Raw genomic sequence first — 24,863 nt, 5'->3', positions numbered from 1 at the left:
TATCTCTCTATCTATATATAGCTACCTTATACTTAATACGACGACACGGACAGCGATATTGTAGCTTTAAAACAGAGCTAGCTAGAAAGAGCGACGTCGAAAGGTTGCGCTACGAAGTATCGGCGATGCGGCGCTATCGATGCGGGCGCATACCCTTCGCGCCTCCCCTTAAGACGGTCACCGGCTCTCCAGCACTACATTTTATAGCTTGGCTTGCCATTTGTTGGCCACCGGGAACGATCAGCTCAGCTGGGAGAATCGAACAATTGCGGCACGCAACACCCTCGAGCAGCATAAAGTTGTTATACACATCGCATCGTCATGAAGTTGGAGCTTGAGGATGAATAAACTCGTCTTGCACATACTTTTGATTACACATCAATAGGGTATCACTTCTAAGCACGTTCAACATCCATCGATGCTCTCGCAGCAGCACCACGACCCTTGTACTTGGTCTCCTCAATCAAGTTCAGCTCGTCCTCTCTAGCATCGAGTGATCGCCATGTAAACCAGAAACCAACACCACCCAGGAACGCCAAGATAGCCGTGACGGTATAGTTCCACACCAACAGAGGATCCTCAGCAAGAGGCACCAAAGCTTGACCGATAGCAGCGGAGAATGCGGTTTGCACAAGGTTGACACCCATGACGAGACCTCTCATGTTCTCTGGCGCCTTGCTGAATGCGTATTCGAGACCAGTGACGGAGGCGAAGATTTCGGAGAAGGCAACCAAGCAGTATGGCATGGCTTGTACCCAGACATTGATTGGAGCCTCACACCCAACGCCGCTGTTGACCTCGGTGCTGTCACATGGCGACTTCTGGTAGATGTAGTATTGGATAACCGTCGCTGACACCATGGCCATGCTGGCGAGGAAGAAACCCCATGTGATGCGCTTGATGGGAGTGAAGTTGAATCCAGTCTTTCGGATCGCTGGGTAGATTAAGCCGTCGAAGATGGGGATGAAGATGACCAAGGTCAATGGGTTGAGGTTGTTGATCAGATCGTTGGGCACACCATTCAGCTGCATAGTCGCAGACATGGACGTCAAGTTTCCAACCATCTGGTTGTACGCAAGCCAGTAGAGTGGCAACCAGGTGAAGACCTTGCAAGCGTTGAAACCACGAGCGACCTGGTCGATCCAGACATCGTCGACGCCTTGTAGCCATGCCGGTGCGCTGTCTCCGAGCTTGCTTGGCTTGACCTTCTCCCAGAAGTCGTCCCGCTGGAAGTTCCTGTAGGTCTGGATGGGGTTTGCGGACCAGCAGCCCTTGCTTGCGAGGCTCAAGGTCTTGAATGACTTTGAGAGGACGGACTCGGTTGGAGGTGCGAGCTTGTAGAACTTCTTGCAGCCGATGAGGACGATTGGGGCGAGGAAGAACATGAAAGTTGGCAGTGCGTAAGATAGCCAGAAGCCGATGAAGCGCTCGGCATAGACCATGCCGATACCGCCAACCAGTGATCCTGCGTTGATCATCATCTGAGGTGATTATTAGTCTGGGTGTTTCAGAGGCGCAGAAGCCATAGACTGCCTGCTCGTTTTGCAGAGCTACCCCATGACTTCTTTCAACATCCACTTACGTAAAAGTACAAGAAGACGCGCGAGTATGTGACTTGCGGGTCAACAATTACTCGCTCTCCAGTCTTGGTCGTGAGGATACGTGGACGGGTTTCTGGGATCTGCTCGGCGAGCAACGGCGAAATATTGGACTTGAAACCTAGGTCATATCAGCATCTCTCGCTCGCATGTCATTTGCAGATGAAGCCCAAGTCAAAGGTCTACGTACCACCGGTTCCACATCCCATGATGACTAGACCAACAGCGAAGCAGCCCAGAGCACCGTTAGGGTTGTCCATAACAGTAGGGATCGAGGAAACAATGAGGACGGTGTGGCCGATGATTGCTGCGAGGATAGACCATTGGATAGTCATGTAGCGACCGAGATACGTATCGGCGATGTAACCACCGACCAATGGCATGACATAGGCCCAGAACTGGTTGAAGGTCTACAGGATATGGTCAGCTTTGCTTCAGCTCAGCACATTTTCATTGTTCGTACTAACAGTAAGACCCGTTGAGGCGCGCTGATCCTGACCCAGACCTCCAGGTTGCAAGCAAGCATCTCTGTCCCATCCGGGAGCGTTGAAGCAGGTCTCGTTGTTCATGATGTTGCCTGCGCGAGAGCCGAATGGACGTGGTTGTTGGATGAAGTTGACGAACACAGCTGTTGTACCGTAATAACTGAAGCGCTCGCAGAACTCCACAAAGGTAACTGTGTAGGCCGTCCACGGAATCTTGCCAGATATCCTGCGCAGTGTCTTCATCTCTTCCATGGTTGGCTCATCGCCATCTCGGCCAGGTGTGGTTCGGCTGCCATCGTCGAGGGAAGAGACTCCCTTCTCGCTGTACACAGCAGCCTTCTCATCGGCCACACTAGGCCGGCGAGCCTGCGCCATGACGGCCAGGTCCTGATCCAAGTTGGCACTCATGTTGATACTGCTCGAATGCTGCAGTGAGAGGGGCAAAGACTAGCGGCGAGCGCAACAATGTCTACTTCGCACAGAGGGACAGCACCTTCCGGCGGCGGCGCATGGCGATAGATATATTTCGCAGCACGGCATGTGGTACCACAACTGAATTCGCAGGATCAGCAACTAGGATACGATAGGGAACTGTTCCAGCACCTTGGCAAGGTTGATACTGGCACGCGGTTGGCACGCGACCTTATCACCTCGGTAGCCATTGGCCGACGCGGCAATCCTTCACACAAAGATGCTGCTGCGCTCCCGTCCATCTTCTGCAGATTGCACCAACGCCCATACAGGGTGTCAACTGCATGCGTGGATAGTGTCAGTCGTGGCGTTGATCGCTGGAGTTGTCTCAGTCGCTAAACTCCAACGGAAACCCCCTTCTTTCGCCCATTCTGTACTGCCGACTGGCTATACAGTGAGTGAGCACTAAAGACACTATCCGCACATGCACGAAACACCCTGTATGTTACAGTAACATGACCGGCACTGCTACGAGCAGCCAAGGCGGAGCTGGCTCTGCAATGGGAAGGTCGAAAGAGGCTCACTGCGATAGCAGAGGTGTACCAAGACGCCGCAATAACCAGTGGAGGCACAGAGAGGGACGCCGAGCCCTTGTCGATTCTTGATACTTCCTTGTCCACATTGGCACGTCCTTGGCCGGGCCAGAGGTGTGACCATTGTGCGGCGGTTGACGGCGGGCTTGATTGCGTGCTGCAGGTGTTTTGCTTGATTTTCACGCCTTTTCGCGGTTCAAGACGATGCGTACCGACGATAGCATATCTTCGACATGTTGTCAGAGAAGAAGTGAAGTGTGAAAGGAGTCGCAGAAGGATTCACGTCGCTCTTGGCCAGACGGATTGCGAGAGTCTGCTTGGCCCGTGTCGACCCACATGCGTCCGGGGTGAGTTTGTCCAGTCGTTCTTCCTCAAGCATGGTCGCATGGGTGGCACATGGCCTCGAAGAACAAACCTTGTTCACTTGACCTTCCAGATCAGTTCTACGCTGCAAGCCGATGTAAGTGCACGATTGCTTCAGGCGGCTGGAGATGTGTGTTGGCAATCCTTTGAAGCAGCAGAGCGGCACAGCAATATTGACCGCTTGCTCCTTCTGATGAGGTGCCTGCTGCGAAGGTCATGTGAGCGCTACGATTTGACCATGGGAGAGTCGTGATCCTGCAGGACATCCGCGCCGTCACGAAGGCAGATCGACTTCGTGCACAGGGTCTCCGCTCCACCACACACACGATGGGTCGATGCCCAGGCTCGATGAACCACGATCACCAGTCTGCGTGGGTCGTGAATACAAGATGTGGAAGCATTCTCGAGCCTGTCAGACCAGCATCAAGAATGGCAAGAGGTCGAAGAAGATAATCGCTTGGTTGGCTGATCCTTAGCTTGACAAGAACTACTAGGCTGGCTCGCTCGACGCCGCATATGCAATCTGTGCCACCCACCACATCCCAAGCTTGGAGCTATCGACGTTCGTCAGCTTACGGCTCGTGTTGCAGCATACTCTGCTGTTGCGCTGCCCTTCGTTATCAGTTGCGATCGACGATACTGCCACACTCTTCCGACGACTGCTCATCACATGCGTTTCTTTCTCTGGAATATCCACAATGTTTCGACCATCAGACATCCACTTCGACCTGAGCTTTAAAGTGGACCACCAATGACACTGTGAATTGTGACATGGGCATCATCAAGAAATCCTCGTACTACAACGCTCAAGACTGGTATGCAACAGGAAGCCTTCAGCAGCGGAATCAGCTTGATGAATGTGTCCATCTTGTCGTGGACCACGTACAGCCCTTCTACAAGTTCACTTCAATCTGCGCGCAGATGCCACAGAGGGTATATCTGGTCATCTTCAACCTCTACTTCGTGCTCAGTCTACCATCTGTCTTCAGACTTATCACCGTTCTATCTCCATGGCTCGGCTGACACGTGAGCGGACCGTCGCGAGACATCCGCAGGGCTGTGGCACCGATTTCCCTCCGAGGTAAGCGATTTATCATCATCGTCAGGCACAACTCATCGAGCTCCCCTCAATAATGGCATCATTGGCCATCAACTTTCGATGCGGTACGAGTCGTTTCTTTGCTGTCAGTCCCACTCTCGCGTTCGAGGTCGAGTAGCATTTGTAAGCCTTTCTTTTGTCTCTTCATACTTCAGCTTCGTCCAGACGACTGTGCAGTTATACGTAACATTCAAGTCCACCAGCAGCAACGAGACCACCTACGAACCACCGCAAACATGAAAGAAGCAATCGTCGGCAAGGGCCCTACGGTCACTATCAGAGATACCGAGATCCCAAAGCCTGGGCCGCATCAGATCGTTACCAAGATTGAATACAGCGGTAGTAACCCAAAGGATTGGTGTGTTCATTGGAGAAAGAGATGCACTGAACAACGTGTTTGACTCAAGATGCTACAGGAAAGTGCCAGAATGGATGCCAGACACGCCAGCTCTGAACCAGGGCGACGACATCAGTGGTGTCGTCCACGAAGTAGGAGAAGGCGTTACAGAGTTCAAGAAGGGCGACCGCGTGGCTGCCTTCCACGAGATGATGGCCCCTGGCGGTTCCTACGCCGAATATGGGTTGAGTTGGGACCACACTACATTCTTCCTCCCAGAGAACACAAGCTTTGAAGGTATGTCCAACAGTGGATGCTGAGTATCTTCGAAGCTAACTCTGGCTAGCCGGTGCTGCTCTTCCGCTGGCTGCTCTCACAGCAGCAGTCGGCCTATTCGGCGACAACACACTGAACCTTCCTGCCCAGCCATGGAACCCCACAACCGAGAAGATCCCGCTTGTTGTCTACGGCGGCTCATCAGCAGTCGGATCCTACGTCCTCCAATTCGCTTCGAAGGCCAATATCCACCCACTCATCGTTGTCGCTGGCCGAGCTCAGAAGCACGTCGAGCAGTTCATCGATCGCTCGAAGGGAGACACAATCATAGATTACCGCAATGGCGACGAGGCTGTACAGCAAGGCATCAAGGATGCTCTGAAAGGTCAAAAGCTGCACCACGCATACGACGCTGTCTCGGAGAAAGGCAGCTATCACAACATCGGCAAGGCCCTGGAGCCAAAGGGCAAGATCACACTGGTCTTGCCAGGAAAGGATTACTCCGATATGCCAGAGCATGTTACGAAGACAATCACGATGGTGGGCGATGTTCATGGGCCAAAGAAAGATTTGGGATTTGTCTACTCAAGGTACATCACGAGAGGACTGGAAGAGGGCTGGTTCAAGCCACAGCCACAGGAGATTGTGCCTGGAGGTCTTAATGGGGTCCAGGGTGCGCTGGAGAAGTTGAAGGATGGGACTGTGAGCGCGGTCAAGTACGTTTTCAAGATCTCGGACACGAAGTAGACATTGATGAAGATGATGGCACAACTATACTGCTGAGTTGATTGGAGTGCGATCGCAAGATTGATCATCGAAGTCGACAGCAGCCTACAGTTGGTGTAATGGTAAAAGCTCACCCGCCATCAGCATTCATTCACTCACTCACTCACTCACTCACACACTGCGGGGTAGTGCACGACACTTCACATGCACAGCACGGACATCATCCAATGACGCCCGAATTGACCTGATTTCGCAGGACATCTTATGTACCACCGCCAAATTCTCCTTTGTCACAAAAACTCAGCCCAGTCCAGCGGAGAGGCACCACAACTCCAAGCACGCCGACATGCCTCGCGCACTGAATCGCCGCAACCGCAGTGTACACTTAGCGGTCATACTTATCCTGGCGGCCATCGTCTATGGTTTCTTGGTCTACCACCCCGAGTCTGACAGAGATGCCGAGAACTTCAGCACCCAGGACCTTCAGATCAAGCATCACTTGACAACACCTACGCCGATTGTCCAGTCTATCGAGTCGCTGCAGCCATCCCACAAAGCCATTCGTACCAAGCACGCGCATGAACTGCAGCCGATCGAGACGCCATCCCCTGTCGTGTCCGTCCCAGACCAGAAGTACTCGAACCAGACCGTCGTGCCTTGTAAGTCTCTCCTCTACACGACATTGCCACTCGAAGTAGGAAGTGCTGACTCTTACCACAGCCTCCGACAGAACCTGTGCGCGACCCTACAGAGTCAAACAAGGTGACAGTATCAGCTTCATCACCCACACTCAAAACGTCGCCACCGTGGATCTCCTCGCCGAGAATGGACTGCGCTTCCCGTTCGAGAGCACACTGGCTCCAGGGAGCATCATCTGTTTGCCCAACACCTGTCACATTGTGCACATTGTAGGTGCCGACAAGTGTTACCTATTCGCTCCTACAGGCATCGTGCAGCCCGAGATACTTGCCTGGAATCCTCATGCTGCCAAGGGGCTCGAGTCTGGACCTCTTTGCTTTGACCTTGGACCGAGCGGAGAGGTGGCTTTCTGTATGTCTAAGCCAGGCAAGGTTGAATGAGAAATGATTACGGGAAAGGAAGATCAAGAAATGGCCTGAGAGAAGAGATTGAACACGACTACAACCCAACATCACGAGACACTACACTACTTTCCCTTCCCATGCAAATCCTCATACGCCGCTCGCATCCAATTACTCCACTCGACCTCCAAATGCATCCGATGACGCTCTCTCACCTCCTCCCCAACATCTGCCGGAATCCATGCGCCAAACATCGCCTCCAACCCCTCCCCTTCCTCCTTCCCATTGAGATCCCTAAACTGATGACAAGCATACCCCATAACAGTCCCACTCCTCAAAATTCCACAACCCGATAGCACAATAGGATACTTCCCCCGATCCAGGTTCGTCACACACTTATCGACCTCCTCCGTGAAATGCAACGTAAAGAAACTCGGATGCTCCCCAACAGTCTCGAGGATTGGTCCGTGAGTGCTGATGTAGTGTTCTGGGTGGCCGGCGAGGCTTACGGTGGCGTTTGAGGCGTTGGATTTGAACCAGGTGAGGAAAGAGGATACGGACAGGCCTTGGCAGCGGAGGGTTATGTTGGCGGGAAGGAAGCGGCCGGAGGATGAGGCGATTATTTTCTCCCAGTAGGTGTCGGCTGCTGCTGAGGCGGGATTTGAGGAGGGCGAGAGCTCGGCGGGCGAAGAAGAGTTCATGATCTGTGGTTGTGCCTGGGGTTGTTGGGCCCTGGATGAGTTGGAGGTTGAAGGGTGTCATTTTCGGGAGGGGGAGCGACGAGATCTTGGAAAGCTGTCTTTAAGATCTTCGAACAGATACTGTGGTCCTTGAAAGTGCCTTCGCTGCTCATTCGTTGCCTGTGGTCTCGAGACTAATTTATATCTTCAAGTTATTCCCGCGGTGCTGTAGCCCTAGCACGAAATTTATTTCCGAAAGCACTCGTGGAAGCCATGTGGGACAAAGGATCGCGCTGGAAGGAGTGTTCCACCACTCAGCACGAATGGTGGAGTGTGCAGTATTATCTCCAGATCATGCGGTACCATGGTATACGTAATGCGCAGAGTGAACTTGCTTGCCAGGGATGTCTCATCTCAGCTGATGTAATGCTAGGGACTCACCTCCAGATCTCAAGGGTCTGCAGCCACCTTTTATTGTACGGCAAGACAAGAGCACTAGAAACCCTCGTTCATTCCCTCCACCGACTCTCACTCATGAACCCCCTTCGTCGTCTCCTCGATCTGCTCATTATCCTCCAACGCCTTCCAACTCGAAATACCATCGAGAAATTGTCCCCAGGGTCTCCGAGCTGGAACTCCCGATGACTTTCTAGCCGTTAGTAGATCGTCAGCTCGGAGAACCTCTCCCTCGCCAGGATCCGCATAAGTCCCATAGCTATCACGAAACTCAGGACCCAGGCTACGGTAGGTGAAGACGATATGTGCGACAGTCTGAGGCTGTGACAGCTGCATGCGTCGCCACGAGGCCTCGGGTCGTTGCCAAGCTGGGTGCAGAATTCGCTCTTTGTCGACTACAGATTCTTCTTTGAGGAGGGCGTGCAGGCTATTCAGGAGAGGGTTGGCGTGGACGAGCATGGGCAGTGAGTTGGCGTCACAGGACCATGTGCCTTGATCGCCCTTGGGGAAGATTACTGGTGCGATGTTAGTGCTTGAGACCTTGCTCGCTCAGCATGAGAGTACTGTTGGCATACCCTGATTCTTGAGGAGCTCTTGCTCCAGTCCTCCAGCTGGTAGGAAGAAGAGAGCGCGCTGGAGCTTATGAGATCGGCTGATGATGCCGTGCCAGTCGCAGCTGACTCTCTGAGCGAGTAGTAGATCCTTGGTCCCGAGTTTGTGCAGAATGGCTTCGAGGAGCTCGTACGTTGCGAGTACGCGGGCAGTAGCAGCCATGGTTGCGGTTGTAAAGTTGTCGTCTGTGAGTTTGAGGAAGATGTGAGGAGGATGGAGTGTTATAGTCAAGTCTGAGATGCTCGGAGAAGAATTGTGTCAATCGCACGGACCCTCGTCACATGCTTCCAGTCATGCTTTCGGTGTCAAAGCTATTCACTTGGTGCCTGAATTACCGCCGATCCTTGAGCGAGCGGCTCGTGCTCTCCAAACCCTCTTTTCCAGCCATGATGCCAGGTCCTGTTTTGTCGCATATCATCCGTAGATGGATAGTGTCCACATGCAGTAACGAGGCAACTATCCTTTTGAGCTTCTGTAGTGAGCTCATTCCTCGATGTCCCTCATCGGAAGCTCCTCCAACTCCTCACTGCTCGTCAGCGTTCGCCACTTCTCTATACCGTTAATCCGTAGACTTATAGGTAAGATGGATTGTTGTTTCAGCTCTTTTGCCAAGTCCAGAGCCTCCTGAGCGCGCGTGACCGTCAAGTCGTTGTTCCCAAATGGCGATATCAATCTCGCCTGGACTGCAGGCTGCGATAACAGCATGCCTCGCCACGATGCTTCGGGACGCCACCAGGCGTCAGATAGGCGACTCTCCACGAACTTCGTTCGATGAGCAAGTGAGCTGCCGTGAAGCGGCTGCAGTAACGGATTGCGGTAGACTAGCATTGGTATCTTGCTGTCCTTGTATGCCCAAAGATCATCAAGATTGTCAGCGAGTCGCCCTGCGGGTTGTCAGTTGAGTGTTCTGCGGTTGACGAAATTGCTCGTACAGTTGTTCACGAGTGGCCCGCCTTTAACAGGGAGAAAGAAAAGTGCTCGCTGTAGCTTTTGAGACCTTGCGATCACATCCCGCCAAGTACGGCATACCCGCTGGCTAAGCAGCAGATTCTTTGTTGGAAGATGGTGAAGTATCGCCTCGACGAGCTCGTAGGTGGTGAAGAGCTCGGACGGCATAGTGTGGTTGTCTTGTGTTGAGACAGTCATGATTGTCGTTGCTTGGTGCTGTTGGTGCACTTGAACCCTACTATCCTGTGTGCCTTGTGGTGTGGTAGTCATGACTGTTGTTGCTTGGTATGGATAGTGTTGTTAGAGGCGAAGGAAGTGGGAGTTGTGATAGATATAACAGCCGTTGGATGAGGCGAGAGCGAGTCCAATGAGGCAGCTGACCTTGCCAGAAAGGCACAAGTGAGGCGCGTGCGTTATCAATGGTGAGGCCACAACACCAACCTGAAAGAACTCAATCTAAAGACAACACCGGGAAGGGGCCTAACCACACACATAACTTCATATCCATCATGTCTACATCTACATCTTCATCTCCATCTCCATCTCCATCTCACTTCCGCTCTTGCCTCAGCAGTTCGTAACATCAATCGTACTCGCCGTAACATTGTTATCCGTCCCACCTAAGATTCCGCCTCCCACTATAAGTATTGTCTTCTGGTCTTGCTCAACCAAAAGACTTCGTGTATAACTCGTCTTCTCCATCGTCATCTCATACGTCCAGCTCTCCGTCAAATCCCTACTAACCCACACCCCCTCATCCGTCCCACACGTCACCACAATCGTACCATCTCTCCCTCCAGCGGGGGTCCACACATTATATGGAGAGCCGACGGGATACTTCCCTTCCGCGGTGGTTATGAGGGCGCCGTAGCCCGCCTCATCGAATTTCGTAGGGTCGGAGGAGAGGCGGTAGTAGACTGCGAAGGCTTCCTCGACGGCGCCGTAGAATTCGTACGTGAGGAGGTAGGAGCCGTTGGAGAGGAGGGAGACGGTCGTCATGCCCGGTCGCCAGTCGTAGGTTCCGTATTTCACATCGTCCACCACAGGGCCGTACGTTACGAGGTCGGAGGTGACTTGATGGACCAATTTTTGTCCTGCCTCTGGGTCGCGTTGGTCGGAGTAGTAGTAGATCAAATCGCCCTCGTATTCCATTAGGAAGGGTTCCCAGACTGGAGTTTCGCCGTTGTTAGGAAGCGCGACGCCGCCTCGCGCGACATGCGCCACGAAATTGAAGGTATGGGCGTCGTCGGTCGAGGCATAGAGCTCGAGCTGCGTTTGCGAGAGATCATCGGGAATACTACTCCCAGCCAGCAGAACCGTGCCAGCTTTATACTCCCCAACATCGTGTTCAAGCTGGTATAGGAAAGGTTGATACCTCAAGCCCCATCCATTAACCTGATCGTAAACCTTTGTCCGTTCGGACCATGTGAGGCCGCCATCGGTGGACTGGTAGATGGGGAAGTATGGGAATGTGTTATTGTTGGGACCGTAATTTTCCCATGTGGCGAGGAGGGTACCGCAGTCTTGTAGTTGGAGGGTGCGGGCGTAGAGGGTTCGGGGGATGGTGTAGTTGGCTGGCGGGTCGAAGATGAGGACGCTGTCGAGGGGGACGCCGCTGGTGGCGTTGACCTTGGGGCTGTGATGTTTTGTTGGGTGGGGATGGCCTGGTAGGGCGGTGACCAGGGCGGTAAATGAGAGGAGGAGGGTAGAGAGCAGCATGGCTGGGAAGATTGGAACTTACAGAGGTTCAAGCATTGTGTGCGATGCGGCGCGAACGCTTTTCTATGTAGTCGCGAACAGCACTGTTGCAACATCGTCATCGATCTGCTATTTCGAACCAACGACGTGCCCGTCTAGAGCGGAGAGTCACGGTCCTTGCTGTGTGTGTCGCAAGGTTGGCTGCAGGAACAGGAAGCTGTGCAAGGTATTGACCCCATGTAGATCGTCTTTGGGCTGGATTTTCTCCGCATCACCCCAGGTTCGGTGTCCACAAATAACCCTCCAATCGAGGCCGTTGAAACATTATTTCGTCCCTGCCCATGAGTCTCGGTATACGGGTCATCTCTATACGAGCTGGGTTTCTGCTTGGATCTCCATTATGATCACTATCATGCTGCGTCTTGCATTGGAGTGTTCGCCTGCTCCTCATCCGAAGGTACCTCGCTTTGCAGCAATGGCGCAATGTCTTCGCGGGGCGTGCCGTTCGAGGAGTTCTGCGCCTCGCCGTTGGCATTGCCGTTCATATCTGGAGGCAGGGGCTGGCGAAGCCACACTTTGATAGTCTTGTCGTTGCCGCATGTGACAATGCGCTGGTCGTCCAGGCCCACATCGACACCCAGCACCACACCTTCATGTCCGTCCAAGGTTTGGAGGACTTCCTTGGAGGTGACATCCCAGATGAAAGCCTTGCCGTCTTCGCTGCCACAAACGGCAAATGCCCATTTCTGTCCAGTTGCCTGGTCTGGACTTTCAGAACCGTTCGTCGAAATCGTGCCCGGTAGCTCACCATATGATCCAAAAGCAGCGTTGATGCTGAATTGAGTATTCTTGTGTCCTTGATACGTCTTCAGGCATCGACCATTGACGTAGTCCCAGAGCCTCAGTGACGAGTCCAATGTTCCTGCGAGCACATATTGTCCATTTGGGGAGAACTTGACGCTGGTCACGGGCGCATTGTCTTCATGAACCAGCGTCTTCAGACATTGTCCAGTGCCGGTGTCCCATATTCTGATCAAGCCATCGCTCGAGCAAGAGGCCACCAAGGTACCATCCCTCACAAAATCTACACCACTAACAGGATCCGAGTGAGCAGGTAGACTGCGCATCAATCGCGCTGTTCGCACGTCCCAGAGAAAGACGGCTTCATCGTAGGATCCTGAGACGAGCATGTTGCCTTTCGGTGAGAAGGCCACGCTGTAGACGTAGTTGTGGTGTCCTGCCAAGGGAGTCGGTAAGCTCTTTCCTGTTGACAGGTCCCACAGGCGGATATTCTTGTCGTCTGATCCCGATGCTACGACCTTCGAGTCTGGGCTCCACGCGATGGTGGAAATACCGGCCATGTGGCCTTCGAGTGTTTGTGATAGTGCTCCTGTTCGTGCATCCCAAATCTTGATGGTGCTGTCGGCGGCTAAGACCGTGTCAGCCTGCACCTTCATCTCCCACATCCGGTCTATGTCTTACAGCAACTCGCGATCCACTTCCCATCGGGCGAGAACTTGACTGCAGCGACGCCGCGCTTGTGCCCGCGCAAGGTGAGGTATGGCACGTAGTTCAGTCTCCGCGGTCTCTCCACCTTCCTCCTCTTCGGCTTCGCGCCTTCATCGTCACTTCCCTGGTCGGGCGTGTTCAGCTCGCTGGGCATTTCATCGTCGTAGGCATATGAGAGCTGCGCGTCGGCTGCGCCATCATATTGTGGCGTGCCGATGCCCTTTGACCCGGATCGCTTTCGCTTGGGCGAGCGCCGATGTGGTTCTGTGGACGGATCTCGAGACATTGTAAGTGATATCGTCTTCACCAAAAGATGACCTCGTGTTTCGCGTGTCTTTCGTCTCTGACCTCTGACGCGACTGCGGAGCAATGTTTCACCGAGGTCTTTTGTCACACACCACCCTTCCACGTGCCTTCCTTCCTCACTTCACCTCCTCTTTTACCTTCTCTTGTTCCACAAATGAAACGCCGCCATCAATCGGTCGAACTCCAGACGATGCGCAAAGTTGGTGCGGTTTGGTCATGGTCTGCGTTGGTGGCGATGATCTGAGCAGTAAGGCTTCACCACAGGCGTCTCCGGTTTGAGGAGACGTCGTCAAGAAGACATGAACTAGCGCCAGATGCTCAGCGGCCAATGAGAGAGCGGCAGCGAGGTCGACTTCGGCGACACTGAGGTGGTCATATCACCCGTCCTGATACTAATCAATGACAGCCAAAGACGCGACAGGACAAGGCTCTGCCAGTCTGCCGTACGGTGGTAGTCATATTGTCGAGATGCAAGGTCTCGAGCAGGCAAGAAGTCACACATAATGTGCGAGTTGCCAAGCAGCCATATTCTAGCACGGGACTCTCAGCGACCGACGACAGAGCGGCGGCGAGATTGTGACTGCCAGCACTCAGGAAGACAGGGCAGAACATCACGAAAGGTCAAGAAAGCAGCCACAGATCCGACAGCACTAGCAGCAACAACACTGCCGTCACGAAAGCAGCCACAGATCCGACAGCGCTAGCAGCAACAACACTACCGTCACGAATGCAGCCACGTTTTCGACGCGCGAAGGCTTCGCCTGCCTCAAAAATCGTGTGCCACCCGCGTTATCACAACACTACGAAGCAACAATAATGATGCACACACAAGTCTGGAGCCGCTTCGACAGCACTTTACGCCAATTGAAATCTATGATGGCCAAAACGATGACGGACCACCAACAAGACGGGGACAATTTCTTCTCCAGCTGCCAGCAAAATGCCAACACACCTGATGAAAAATCTCGTCGTCCACCAAGGAGGACAACAATGACCCAAGGCCTCCAGGCTCAACCCCTTAGGATCAGAGCATCTGATGGCCCACCTCTTTCCTTTGAGAAGGTAGGGTTAAAGGAAAGAGGTTTATGGTCCCGGAAAGAGGTGGGCCACTCAATGCGTCACGCCATAAAGTTCCCGAGTCGCATAGTCTCTTAGAGATTTCTGCTCCTGCTTGCTCGCCATGCGTTCCTTCTTGCGCCCAAACAAGAAGCGGCGTATGGACGTGAACGACATTGTGTGTATCGCAAATGCGGGTGTGTGATAATCTTTGGGAATTTACTTTAAAGATTTTTGGTTTGTGATGTGCAAATGCGATAGAGAAAGGAAGGAGGAGGGAGCGAGGGAATGATAGGATATTTAAGGCGCTGGCTGACCAGCTCGACAGTGCGAGCACGAATATTCATGGCCAGTGAGAGGTGTTGTCTATGATGACAAGCTTGCTGATGACCAGTCACAGGCGACCAGTTCCTGCTTTTGGAAAGTGAAGCTGTTCGGCATGCCGAAAGGCTATACCACGCCCATCGGCCCGAGTCACGCGGCATGATTTCCACGGTCGGACCAAGGGACCTGCGAGCGGCACTGCATACTGCTGAAACAGCAGTAGCCGACTGAGCAACGAGTCTAAGAAACGATCAAATCGTTGGCAACACCTTCTCTCGCTTCCGCGTCCAGCAATTTTCAGCTTCGCCTGGTCGGTCTCCTCCAAAAAATCTGGGCTACGCACCTGCTTACTGCACTTTTGACAAGCTACTCATCGTATCGGGACGATCTCGCCGACCTTGACGGGGGCGGCGCGATGTCATGGCGACATGCGTACGACAGCACAGCTTCACGCCCCACTCAACCAGCATACACGAGTCAGTCACAGTCTGCCGTTAGCGCGACAGTGCTGAATCGCCAATAACAATGACGCTCAGGCTTTGTAGGTACTCTGTCAGCCAGCGGCGACGACCTTCGAAATCTTTCTGTCAAAGCTTGCTGTTCTTGGACCGACCAGTACCTTGAAGCCCATCTCTCACGGTCAGCTTCCTTCAAGCTACCCGCCATGTCGGGTCGAGCTCTGCCACCTTAGTGGCTGGACCACATTGCGACGGAGGGCGGAGCCTTGACGGATGATTACAACCAACGACACTTCGGCCTGCCAAAAGGGGTGTCCAGCCTTGCGATCGCCTGCCCGGAAGTCTGCCGACAGATTCTCTACACGTGGTATTGGGGCCTTGCGACAGCCACCAGCCTCTCTTCATCACCTTCGATGAAAGCTTACTAGCTCCAGCTCGTGCCAATGTTCTGGTTCGAAGTCACGAGAGCAGCCAGACCTGACCCATATGGACCAGTGTGCGCGAGTCAGTCAGGCTGTCTCGGAGACATTCTTCAGTGCGACCATTATGACCTCCAATTACGACCACGCTGGAGCTCTGTAGTCATCTGGGCAGCGACCTTCGCACAAACCATGTAAAAGCTCAATTGCTATTCCTGGACCGCACCGACCTCCTGGATCGAAGTCGTCACAAGGTCAGCTTCACCTGACCCACATCAACCAGTATACTCGACTCGATCAGGCTACATCAGAAAGCCATTCTTGAGACCTTGTTGTCCGCGCCAATGACCGACACGACATTTCTCCTGGATAACTTCATATCGACCCACAGCAAGCTGTAGTAGCTGTCTATAGCAGTGAGGCAGTGCAGGTGTGACTCACAGCCGCAGGCACAAAACTGCAGCTCTCTTCCCTCTTTCTCCTTCTCTCCTTCATCAACCTCCATCACCAGCACACCACACAAACATTTTCGTTCCTCCTGTTTTTTCATCCTTTTCCATCACCCTCCCCCATCCACTCACCACAAGTAAGTCCCCTTCCCCTCCTGTCCTTACTCCTAACCACCCCTCTCCAAATCCACCACTCTTCCACTGCCATCACGGCATCACAAAGAGGAAGTCGTCCAACGGTCAGGACGCATGAGGGGCCCAACGCTGTCTTCACTCGTGTTCGACACGCTGCCCGCGGGTGGCAGACTCGTTTATGCCGGTACCATTCCAAACTCATGAAATGTGGTGTTCGATTCCCACCTTCCTCATCCGCCTCTTCCGAGGCCGTGTCTTTGACACACAACAACCTTTTCTTTCGGTGATGTCGTCCGATGGCAGGGTACTAAGGGGCCCAAAGCTGTCTTCATTCACTTGACATGCGAAGGGTGGCAGACTCCTTTCGCCGGCACCATTCTACTCAGATACGGAGGTTCAAGTCCTTCCATCGCCGACAGCCTCCTGGGCTTTAAACTTGGCTGCTTGCAGCAATTCTTTTCTGGAGAGGTCGTTCAATGGCAGGATACGTGAGGGGCCCTAGCTGTCTCATTCTCTTGACATGCGAAGGGTGGCAGACTCGTTTTGCCGGTACTATACCAAACTCACGAGATGTGGTGTTCGAGTCCCACTTTCTCCAAGCGCCACTTGGTGGTACTTCGACGATGTTGTCCGTCGCGGCAACTCTTGGTAAGTTTTCCATCCCCTTCCCTTTGCTGACAATATCATCGCAGACACAACACACACAGCATTTTCAGGCGATGTCGTCCAACGGCAGGATCCTCAGTGGGCCCAAAGCTGTCTTCATTCACTTGACATGCTGCGGGTGGCAACTCGCTTCGCCGGTACCATTCAAGCTGAGAGACGAGGTGTTCGACTCCCTCCATCGCCATCCGCTGCTTGCAGCATTCATTTTTCGGGGGAGGTCGTCCAGCGGAAGGACAAGTGAGGGGCCCAAAGCTGTCTCGTTCTCTTGAAATGCGAAGGGTGGCAACTCGTTTCGCCAGTACCATCAACTCACGAGATGTGGTGTTCGATTCCCACTTTCTCCAGTCGCCACTTCTGTGGCACTCCGGTGTTGTCTTTCGTGGCGAGTTCCTTGTTGCTTACGGCACTGCAGTAAGTCCCCCTTCCCCTGCCGGTCTCACTGACAACTACATGTACCTCTCCCAGATCTAAAAGTCCTTCACTGCCTCCACAGCAACTCATTTCGAAGAGATCGTCTAACGGTCAAGACCCGTGAGGGGCCCTAGCTGTCTCACTCTCTTGACACGCTGCGGGTGGCAACTCGTTTCGCCAGTACCATCAACTCATGAAATGTGGCGTTCGATCCCTACTTTTCCGAGGTTGTTGGCCTTTTTCATCGGTTTCGTTGGCGTCTTTTGGCGCTGGCGGCTGGAGAAGAAGGTGCTGGCTTGTCCTGATCCGCAACGGTAGTACTGTTGAAGCCGACCCTTCTGCCGTCGCTCTCCACCTCCCGGCCTTGTCGCACTGGACGTTTTGTTGTATACCGTCGACGGCTGAACATCTGAGCTGGAGAAGGAAGGGCATCACTGGTGTCGTCTTGATCGTCGCCACCATCCGATGGAGATATTGTGCACGCAAGCTAACACACTACATGTACTGTTATCTGTCTCCGTCACAACGTCCCACTCACACCTGCCTTTACTGCCCATCCAGACGCACCTCAATCCTCCAGATCTCATCTGATATGGCAACTCCCTCCTTTTCTTGCAATGCCAATTTAAGAGTACAGTACCACCTTCACGCCTCCATTTGCTCATCACCCTTGCCATCACCCTTGCTACCACCCAACTCCACAACCTCCACCTCACGTTCCCCCCTCGCCTCGCCACCCGGAATCTCCTTCTTGTCCGACTGCCTCACCCTCTCCGTCGTCGCCAGGGCATCACGAGCACAAACGAATTCGTGCTTGCCGACCGACTCCGGCTCATAACATCATCAAAGCAAGCGGCCAACCGTGGGCCAACCGTGGGCCTTGCAGTATTGCCACCAACTTCACCAGCTATTCTGCAAGCGTGCCCCCCGCATTGTCCGGAGGTCGGAGTTATGTTAAGGCTCGCCATGGCTGATGATAGGGGGCTCTGGCGAGATTTGAGTGGGCAAGAGGGATGATAAATTGATGACCGAGGAGATGGTAGCAGATTCAGGGGCTGGGGATACGGGGCATAGACATGGATTGTAAGTTTGTACTTCAACAAATCACCTCGTTCGACGGATGCTCGGTTTAGATGCAGCACGCGCTGTGGTCAAAGCTTGAATGCACGATGAAGGTTGAAGATGGGATGGTTCACTGGGAGAAAGCATTAGCGCGCACTGTAGGGTGATGCCATCTAGCCAAAGAGCTGACTTGGCGTGACAGTAGAGAAGTATTGAGATGTTCATTCATCAGCTCGAAGCGGAGAAGACACGCTCTGCACGCCGCAGCAGCGAATCTGTACATTTTGCAGCCTGGAGTTGCCCGTAGGATGCTGTAGCTTTGAGTATGCCGCCGAGACATATATCCTCGAGCTGCGATTGTGTCATTGGTGTGATATGAGAAGCGTAGGATGGACCTGATCTAGGAAAAAGCCCGGCAGTCCATCTGAAGCGCAAACCAGGCCATAAGACTGGAGCGAAGTAAAGCCATGATCACAAGTCTATGGTTTGTCGAACTTCACACTTCCAGTATTGCTGACTGCAGCGTAACTCATCGTGGTCGGCTGATCCGCGCGGACTGTTGTCGTTACTGCTGCACCGGCTTCTGCTGCCGACTTCGCGTGTAGTGCTGCCGGTACTGCGCCAGCAGGGGCATCGGCGACTTCGTTCACGTCCTGGTTCGTGAAGCTGTCGCTGAGCCTTGTCGCTCGTGATTGCACAAGGATTGTGGCTGGTCCTTGAAAGTGAAGGAAGAGCTGGGAATGGTCAGTCTGAAACTACCACAACGAAAATTTGAACATACCCCATCACCCCAGATCGTCCTCCTAGCCCATGTTCTGACTGTGAACGAAGCGTCCCTAAGCAGCTTATAGAACGTGCTATCCCGAATGGTCCTCCAGCATCTGGTGTCCGGCAGCCAGGTGAAGGGATTCGGTATTTGCAGCCGCAGGTTATTCGACTTGAATCTGTACGGCTGTGGGGCACGCTGCATCATGCTGTATGCGATAACGTTGCGCGGCGACACAACGTACGCCTCGCCGGTCTTGAGGCTGATCTGGTGTATGAGGCCTTTGCCAGAAAGTGCTAGCAGGCCACGTCCGGTGACGGTTGTGCTACCCCAGTGTGCCATGCTCTTCACAAGTCAGCGAATGTTGTCTGTCGGTATGAATTGAGCTTACCATCTTCATGTTCCATCTGGGCTTCAAGCTTAATGTGTGTCCTGTCCATGCTAGCAGAGCGTTCCGCCTTGCGACCATCCAATCTAGTCTGCCGTCTAAGTGCACGACAACGAGTGATGTGATGGGTGATTTTGTGGCGATGAGTGCCGTGTAGGGTGTGGTGGACGTTATGCGCTGGTATAGGAATGGTATGCCCAGCGCTGCTCTTCTGAAGGGCTCCAGTAGGGAGAGTGATGACACGGTCTGTCCTTGTCAGCTTTCACACCATTCTCTACTTCTGTCGTAGTGTTCTCACATTCTCTGCCTTGCCATTGAAGCCCACCAACGTTCCTTTCCTCGTGTATAGCTTCTGCGACGCGGATATCGATGCGGAGAGGAGGGAGAATGGGTTGCCGACGACTTCGAAGCGCGCATCTACACATCCATATCAGTATCATATGTCAAACAATATCCCTCCACATCGATCATACCCGCCGAAGGACTCGAGCTTGCAGACGCTGCCGGCTCTAGGGTCTGTAGAGGCTCGTGGGAAGAAGGTGTTGCGCTGATCTGCACATATCGCCTACTGGTGCGGCTGAGTATGCTCTGTGCTTGTCTTGCATGTCTACACGACAAGCAGACGTGTTCCAGTGCCTGGCGACGCATGATATTGGTGGGAGGCGAGGTTCACGGCATCGTCCTTGAAGCATCGCGTTTCGACGTTGGAGCTTCAGATAGACGCGGAACAACGTTCGGCCGAGAAAGCTTCGCTACTTCTGAACGAGTAATTGGTGAGCTAATGCTCTTCGTGACTCACGCTGACTCCATAATCGACCTAGCGAGTCCGGGATCAGACTTTGTGAACGAAAGGCTACTATAACGCCAGAGGGCTCGGACTCTGAGGACGAGTCTTGTCAAGGTAATGGTCTCATGCTGAAAGGATGCTGAAGGAAGAGCTGTCAAGGTTGCCAAATTAGTGGAAGAAGAAGCCGGGCGGAATCGGAATGCGACGTTCATTGCGTCGGAACCTCGATCTATTGAGGAGGCTCTTGCGGCTGGTCTCCATTACGAAGGTGATCAGCCTCTGGATAGCATGCACCGTGACATTCCAGAGGATGAAATCGCCCCTTTTGCAGACCTGCTAGGGAAGCTCCTACAATATACGCCGGAGGACAGACTTGCAGCCGCCGGTGTTCTGCAGCACGAGTGGTTCAAGATGTAGACCGAAGGCGGTATCCCCTCAAGTTGCAAACCTGCACGACAATCAGCAACGCCAAACCAAAGCAAGACCTCACCACGTAGCTCTTCTTTGCCTAGTATTCGACTGCCACCCGGCCCAATTTTGTTCTCTCAAAAGACCCAAGCAAAAGATCAAGAACTCAACATGTCTCAGGCGTAGACAGAAGCCGCGTAAACAACACACATCCCCGAACAGCGAACACCTTTAGCAACGAGCCAGCGAAAAACGATAGCCTGATTGAACGACGTCGCTGCAAACTTCCGCTGCATACTAGTATCGGCGCTCAGACCAGAACCCGGTGTCCCTTCTTGATCGTTGTTTTGCTTGCTGAGACTAGCTTGGTATACCCTGCGGTGATCAGGACTACGAAGCAATACAATGTGTACATTACTTCACTGGAGCCTTTTCCCTACTACGTCCACTCCCTACATTCCTTCACACTCATTCAAGCAACCGACCTACTACCAACACCACCAAGCTCCAAAACACCGTCGCCATGAAGTTCCTCCTCCCAACAACCACAACCCTCCTCGCCCTAGCGAGCGTCTCCCTCGCCTTCGACAACGTCCCCGTCTGCGCAGTCCAATGCATCAAAGACGCCATCAAGAGCGCCACGACCTGCGCCGAGACTGACGTCCCCTGTGCGTGTGAGGAGAAGGATGCCATACAGGCGGCGGGTACTAGCTGTGTCATTAGTAGCTGTGGGTTGGGGGTTGCTTTGAGTAAGTCATTTCCCATAGTCCCCCAGGTCAAGCGGTCTTGGTATAGATGCAGCGACTTGGCGGGATTGCCTGTGGTGTTGGTAGATCTAGTTGATTGATGGAGGTTTGGTGCTGACGTGCATGTAGATGAGGTTGTGCCCGCTGTGCAGGCTGCTTGCAAGTGAGGGATTCGAGTCAGGGGGAAATAGGTAACCGGATACCTTGGGGAAGTGATTCAGCAGCAGTGGAATTACTGGTGTGTCTGTGCGGATATACGCATTGGTAGCATGAGCGAGCGATACATTCTGCTTCGAGGTGGTCGAAGAGCTCCCGGCAGCAAGGTAATACGTCGACAGTCGTAATCCGCAACACCTTTGGATAGGAACCATGAAGCGAAGTCTCCTGAAGGACAGATAGCTGGACCCACAAGATTCACCTTGATTCCAACATCGTTCACCCAACTTCCATGCGCCCTAGTCCTTCTATCTGTACGAGATCTATGGACATATCATTCGCGGTTTCCTTCTTCTATCTCCCCTCTCATGGCTCCTTTTATGCATCCGGAACTGTTAATCCTCTATGCCCATGTGAAATCATGGCCTTTGCTGTCCAACGGGTTCCTCTGGCAGGGTGCTGGACATGAAGCGCTCTCGAAACCGATGACTCCCAATCCCATCGGTGTGGCATCATCGACAGGAAGGGCTAGAGTTCCTCCTCCTCAGACAGTCCGTCTTCCATTCCCTCATCGAAAGCTCGTAGCTCTGATTGTTGGGCGTCGAGAGATGCCCGTACCTAGTCCTTCATACCAACATACATCCCAACCAAGGCAGCAGAACCAGGCGGCTACATAAACAACCAGAACGTCGTGTTCCCATCAGGATAAAATAGGAAGCCGTGGTTCCATCCAACACCGCAAAAGTCGGCTATCCTCATGACGATTCTTTCCCTCGATCAACACGTGAAACCCCTCCACGTGAGCCAAACTTTCACCCTTCTTGCTGGATATGGCTTGGCGCTATCCCAAAGTCGGTGCCTATTCATGCTCGTGGCTTCCATTTCCGCTTCCAATTGGTCATCTGAACGACAAGCTCGTATGCAGGTTCACAACCGTCACCGTAGCCCTTCTAGGGAGGAATTCCAGGCAGCAGGTTTTGCGAATCGGGGCGTAGTGATTCCCCGTTAGGAAACTCCTTCGCTCAATCATCCTGCGAGAAATGAATAAGGTTCGAGATACGTCTCCGGTGCGCATGATGGTGTGCCGACCTGTTGGATTTAGGCTGAGTTGAGGTGGTTTTGCTGTTGCTACTAGACTTTGGTCGTGTGAAGCTTGTGGTGTACGATGATCTTGAGGGAGAAAAGGTTACACATTAGCTTCTATATCCTGCGTAATCATCCAAGACTAAGGTCGTGTGATGCAAACAAACGCTATGCGTCTATAGGTGTTGGGGGGTATCATATGCTTGCTGGGAACTCTCACGGTGTAATCCTGCTCATGTCCTTCCACGGCGCCGACCTCACGGCAGCCAGTGCCTTGGTCGGCTTCAAGCTGACCACGTATGTCAGACGATCGGTAAACAAATGACTGATCACTGCCTGCAGTGCTGGTATCGCGCCCATGACGAAACCTCCAATGGGGAATGTTGCGACTTCGAAAAGACCAATGTATAGGAAGACATTGGGAGTGAAGCCGTCGTTTTCTTCCATCTCTTCCAATAGGCCTGCCCGGCGCATCTCCTCTTTCCGCAGACCTACGCATAGCCGGTGGTACCGTTCGTAGTGGTAGAAATATGTCAGCATGCTGCAGAAGCCGATTAAGCGACAGAAGCCGGAGAGCTGCAGCGCGTGATGAAGGATCGTGGGGACCAGGAATTTGGGGTAGAAGAAGCTGTAAATTTCCGAGCACGTCAGGATGGTCGCCAGATGGATCGGGAGGAAGTGGGCTTCGAAGATGCGGTGGTAAAGCGTGTAGAGGTTGTACCAATTGACGGGCTTTGGTGGCAATGGCTGGTCGCAATCTCCGTTATGGCCTAGCGACTTGTGTAAGCCGGTACTCGTATAGAAAGCGGTCCAGTTCGAACTATAGATTGTCAGCTTGCGCGTCTTTTCTCTTCTGCCCAAATGGCAACGTACTTCGGAGCGCTCAGCGGCACGCTGGCATTGGCCTTCGTGGCGTTGTTGTGTCTCCCAAACATCTTGACAGTTTCGCGGACTGTGTAGCCAGTATCCACGGATCCCCACATGTGCCTGAGAGCTTGCTTGTAACGAGCTTTCAGTCCGAGAAAGTAGCCATAGACGCCATGTGCCTCCGAGCTGACATTGCATTGACTTGCTGCCGCGTATACAATGTGCACTTTGAGGTTTCCAGATAATGCGAAGAAGCACTTCAGGTACATGTGCATGTCCTCGCCGATTGCGCCTGGGCCAGTGTCCCATCCTCCTACAGTCTCCACCAGAGTCATTGGGAGTGAGTAGACAGAGGTTGGAATAACGATCCGAGATCCACCGTACAAGCTTGAAATACCGGCGCCTGCCCACATCAGATCTGCAGTTCGTACCATGAGCGGAACATGGTGTAAGTTGCGATCGAACACAAGTGGTGGGACGTAGATGCAAATTTCGTTGGTGTCCGGATTCTCCAAGTGGAAGCGGCGGACTTGAGTGAAGTATCGGGAAGAGAGGTGAGTGTCGGCTGGTGTGCGTCAGTCCTGTTGCAGTCGTCGTGTGATCTATACTCACCATCCATGACCGTGAAGATAGTGTTACGCTTCTGCACATCATCTGGATAGTCTCGCATGGCCTGTTTAGCTGCCCAGGCTTCATTACTACTTTTACCTTGCGCCTCGCCAGGTATGCCAGCTGGATGAACAGTATAGCTCATGCGGTAGAATGCTCTTTCGAATGTCCTGCATAAGCTGGCAGCTTTGAAGGCGGACTTCTCCTCTTTCTCCTCCATCGCCAGGTACACCTATTCCGAATCAGTTCCGCTCGTTGCTACGAGAACAAACCCGATCCAGAAGATACTCAGGTTGTGCGACGTACATGGAAGCTCTCAGCAGCTTGATCGTGCGAAGCGAGCACCTTCAGAGTCTCCTCCAAAGTTGACATCTCTTCCTTGTATGCTGGCAATATGATGACGAATAGCGGTGTTGGGATAACCTCTTTCTCTTCCTTGCTCTTGACCTTGGGTAGCCCGCGGCCTCTACCAATAGGCAGATCGATCGCCGATTCTCTGATCTTCGTGATCACATTTCGTATGCTCCAGATGACTCGAAGAGGGAAGATGATCGATAGGATATGTAGGAATACCGTCCAGAAAGCCAGTATGCTCTGTGAGATCGTGGCCTCGCCATTGTGATGTCCACTTTCTCCCTTGCCGTACGGAGAGATGATGAATGAAAAGACAAGCAAGACGCCCAAGGCCATGCAGCTGAATGCCGGAATACATCTTGTCGTCCAAGCATACATGCTAGCCATAGTGACAGCAGGGAGTGTGGTGATGTTATGTTAAGAACATGCGTACAGAATGCGCAAAAGGGCGGGGAGGAGCTGTATTAGCTCGCCGCGACTAAGGAGAGTCAGGCAGTGGTGTGGTGCTGGCGCAGTCGACGCGCTTGGGAAAAAGTTGGAGCCCCAGGGAGAGCTCTTCTGATGGCTGCGATTGCAGGGCCG

General features: G+C 53.2%; 11 protein-coding genes across 11 annotated transcripts; 3 read left to right on the top strand and 8 right to left on the bottom strand.

Annotated features, from left to right (window-relative positions):
* Positions 1–395: 395 nt before the first annotated feature.
* CLAFUR5_08983 (putative peptide transporter ptr2) lies at positions 396–2,491 on the bottom strand (the record flags this gene model as incomplete). The annotated part of the gene is made up of 4 exons (XM_047908131.1): positions 396–1,481; positions 1,583–1,719; positions 1,789–2,008; positions 2,066–2,491. The coding sequence occupies 4 exons, from the start codon at positions 2,489–2,491 to the stop codon at positions 396–398; spliced, it is 1,869 nt and encodes a 622-aa protein (XP_047765948.1).
* Positions 2,492–4,785: 2,294 nt separating this feature from the next.
* Positions 4,786–5,909, top strand: CLAFUR5_08982 (Trans-enoyl reductase fsr4; the record flags this gene model as incomplete). Its single annotated transcript, XM_047908130.1, has 3 exons — positions 4,786–4,907; positions 4,966–5,183; positions 5,233–5,909. 3 exons carry the CDS (start codon positions 4,786–4,788, stop codon positions 5,907–5,909), a joined length of 1,017 nt encoding a protein of 338 aa, XP_047765949.1.
* A 325-nt stretch (positions 5,910–6,234) lies between these two features.
* Positions 6,235–6,967, top strand: CLAFUR5_08981 (uncharacterized protein; the record flags this gene model as incomplete). Its single annotated transcript, XM_047908129.1, has 2 exons — positions 6,235–6,547; positions 6,609–6,967. 2 exons carry the CDS (start codon positions 6,235–6,237, stop codon positions 6,965–6,967), a joined length of 672 nt encoding a protein of 223 aa, XP_047765950.1.
* An 86-nt stretch (positions 6,968–7,053) lies between these two features.
* CLAFUR5_08980 (uncharacterized protein) lies at positions 7,054–7,629 on the bottom strand (the record flags this gene model as incomplete). The annotated part of the gene is made up of 1 exon (XM_047908128.1): positions 7,054–7,629. One exon carries the CDS (start codon positions 7,627–7,629, stop codon positions 7,054–7,056), a length of 576 nt encoding a protein of 191 aa, XP_047766237.1.
* Positions 7,630–8,136: 507 nt separating this feature from the next.
* CLAFUR5_08979 (uncharacterized protein) lies at positions 8,137–8,838 on the bottom strand (the record flags this gene model as incomplete). Its single annotated transcript, XM_047908127.1, has 2 exons — positions 8,137–8,579; positions 8,640–8,838. 2 exons carry the CDS (start codon positions 8,836–8,838, stop codon positions 8,137–8,139), a joined length of 642 nt encoding a protein of 213 aa, XP_047766510.1.
* Positions 8,839–9,159: 321 nt separating this feature from the next.
* On the bottom strand, positions 9,160–9,894 carry CLAFUR5_08978 (uncharacterized protein; the record flags this gene model as incomplete). The annotated part of the gene is made up of 2 exons (XM_047908126.1): positions 9,160–9,560; positions 9,609–9,894. 2 exons carry the CDS (start codon positions 9,892–9,894, stop codon positions 9,160–9,162), a joined length of 687 nt encoding a protein of 228 aa, XP_047766509.1.
* A 297-nt stretch (positions 9,895–10,191) lies between these two features.
* Positions 10,192–11,343, bottom strand: CLAFUR5_08977 (uncharacterized protein; the record flags this gene model as incomplete). The annotated part of the gene is made up of 1 exon (XM_047908125.1): positions 10,192–11,343. The coding sequence occupies one exon, from the start codon at positions 11,341–11,343 to the stop codon at positions 10,192–10,194; it is 1,152 nt and encodes a 383-aa protein (XP_047766600.1).
* A 389-nt stretch (positions 11,344–11,732) lies between these two features.
* Positions 11,733–13,117, bottom strand: CLAFUR5_08976 (uncharacterized protein; the record flags this gene model as incomplete). Its single annotated transcript, XM_047908124.1, has 2 exons — positions 11,733–12,751; positions 12,805–13,117. 2 exons carry the CDS (start codon positions 13,115–13,117, stop codon positions 11,733–11,735), a joined length of 1,332 nt encoding a protein of 443 aa, XP_047766599.1.
* Positions 13,118–18,596: 5,479 nt separating this feature from the next.
* Positions 18,597–19,919, bottom strand: CLAFUR5_08975 (Altered inheritance of mitochondria protein 24, mitochondrial; the record flags this gene model as incomplete). The annotated part of the gene is made up of 5 exons (XM_047908123.1): positions 18,597–18,851; positions 18,899–19,228; positions 19,275–19,517; positions 19,570–19,688; positions 19,745–19,919. The coding sequence occupies 5 exons, from the start codon at positions 19,917–19,919 to the stop codon at positions 18,597–18,599; spliced, it is 1,122 nt and encodes a 373-aa protein (XP_047766604.1).
* Positions 19,920–20,989: 1,070 nt separating this feature from the next.
* On the top strand, positions 20,990–21,379 carry CLAFUR5_08974 (uncharacterized protein; the record flags this gene model as incomplete). Its single annotated transcript, XM_047908122.1, has 2 exons — positions 20,990–21,215; positions 21,342–21,379. The coding sequence occupies 2 exons, from the start codon at positions 20,990–20,992 to the stop codon at positions 21,377–21,379; spliced, it is 264 nt and encodes an 87-aa protein (XP_047766602.1).
* A 1,288-nt stretch (positions 21,380–22,667) lies between these two features.
* On the bottom strand, positions 22,668–24,668 carry CLAFUR5_08973 (uncharacterized protein; the record flags this gene model as incomplete). Its single annotated transcript, XM_047908121.1, has 4 exons — positions 22,668–23,271; positions 23,325–23,883; positions 23,931–24,159; positions 24,234–24,668. 4 exons carry the CDS (start codon positions 24,666–24,668, stop codon positions 22,668–22,670), a joined length of 1,827 nt encoding a protein of 608 aa, XP_047766596.1.
* Between the last annotated feature and the right edge of the window lie 195 nt (positions 24,669–24,863).

The sequence above is a fragment of the Fulvia fulva genome, chromosome 9 (genome assembly GCF_020509005.1).
Source record: "Fulvia fulva chromosome 9, complete sequence".
Taxonomy (NCBI): Eukaryota; Fungi; Ascomycota; class Dothideomycetes; order Mycosphaerellales; family Mycosphaerellaceae; genus Fulvia; species Fulvia fulva.
This window is presented reverse-complemented; position numbering and strand designations above follow the sequence as displayed.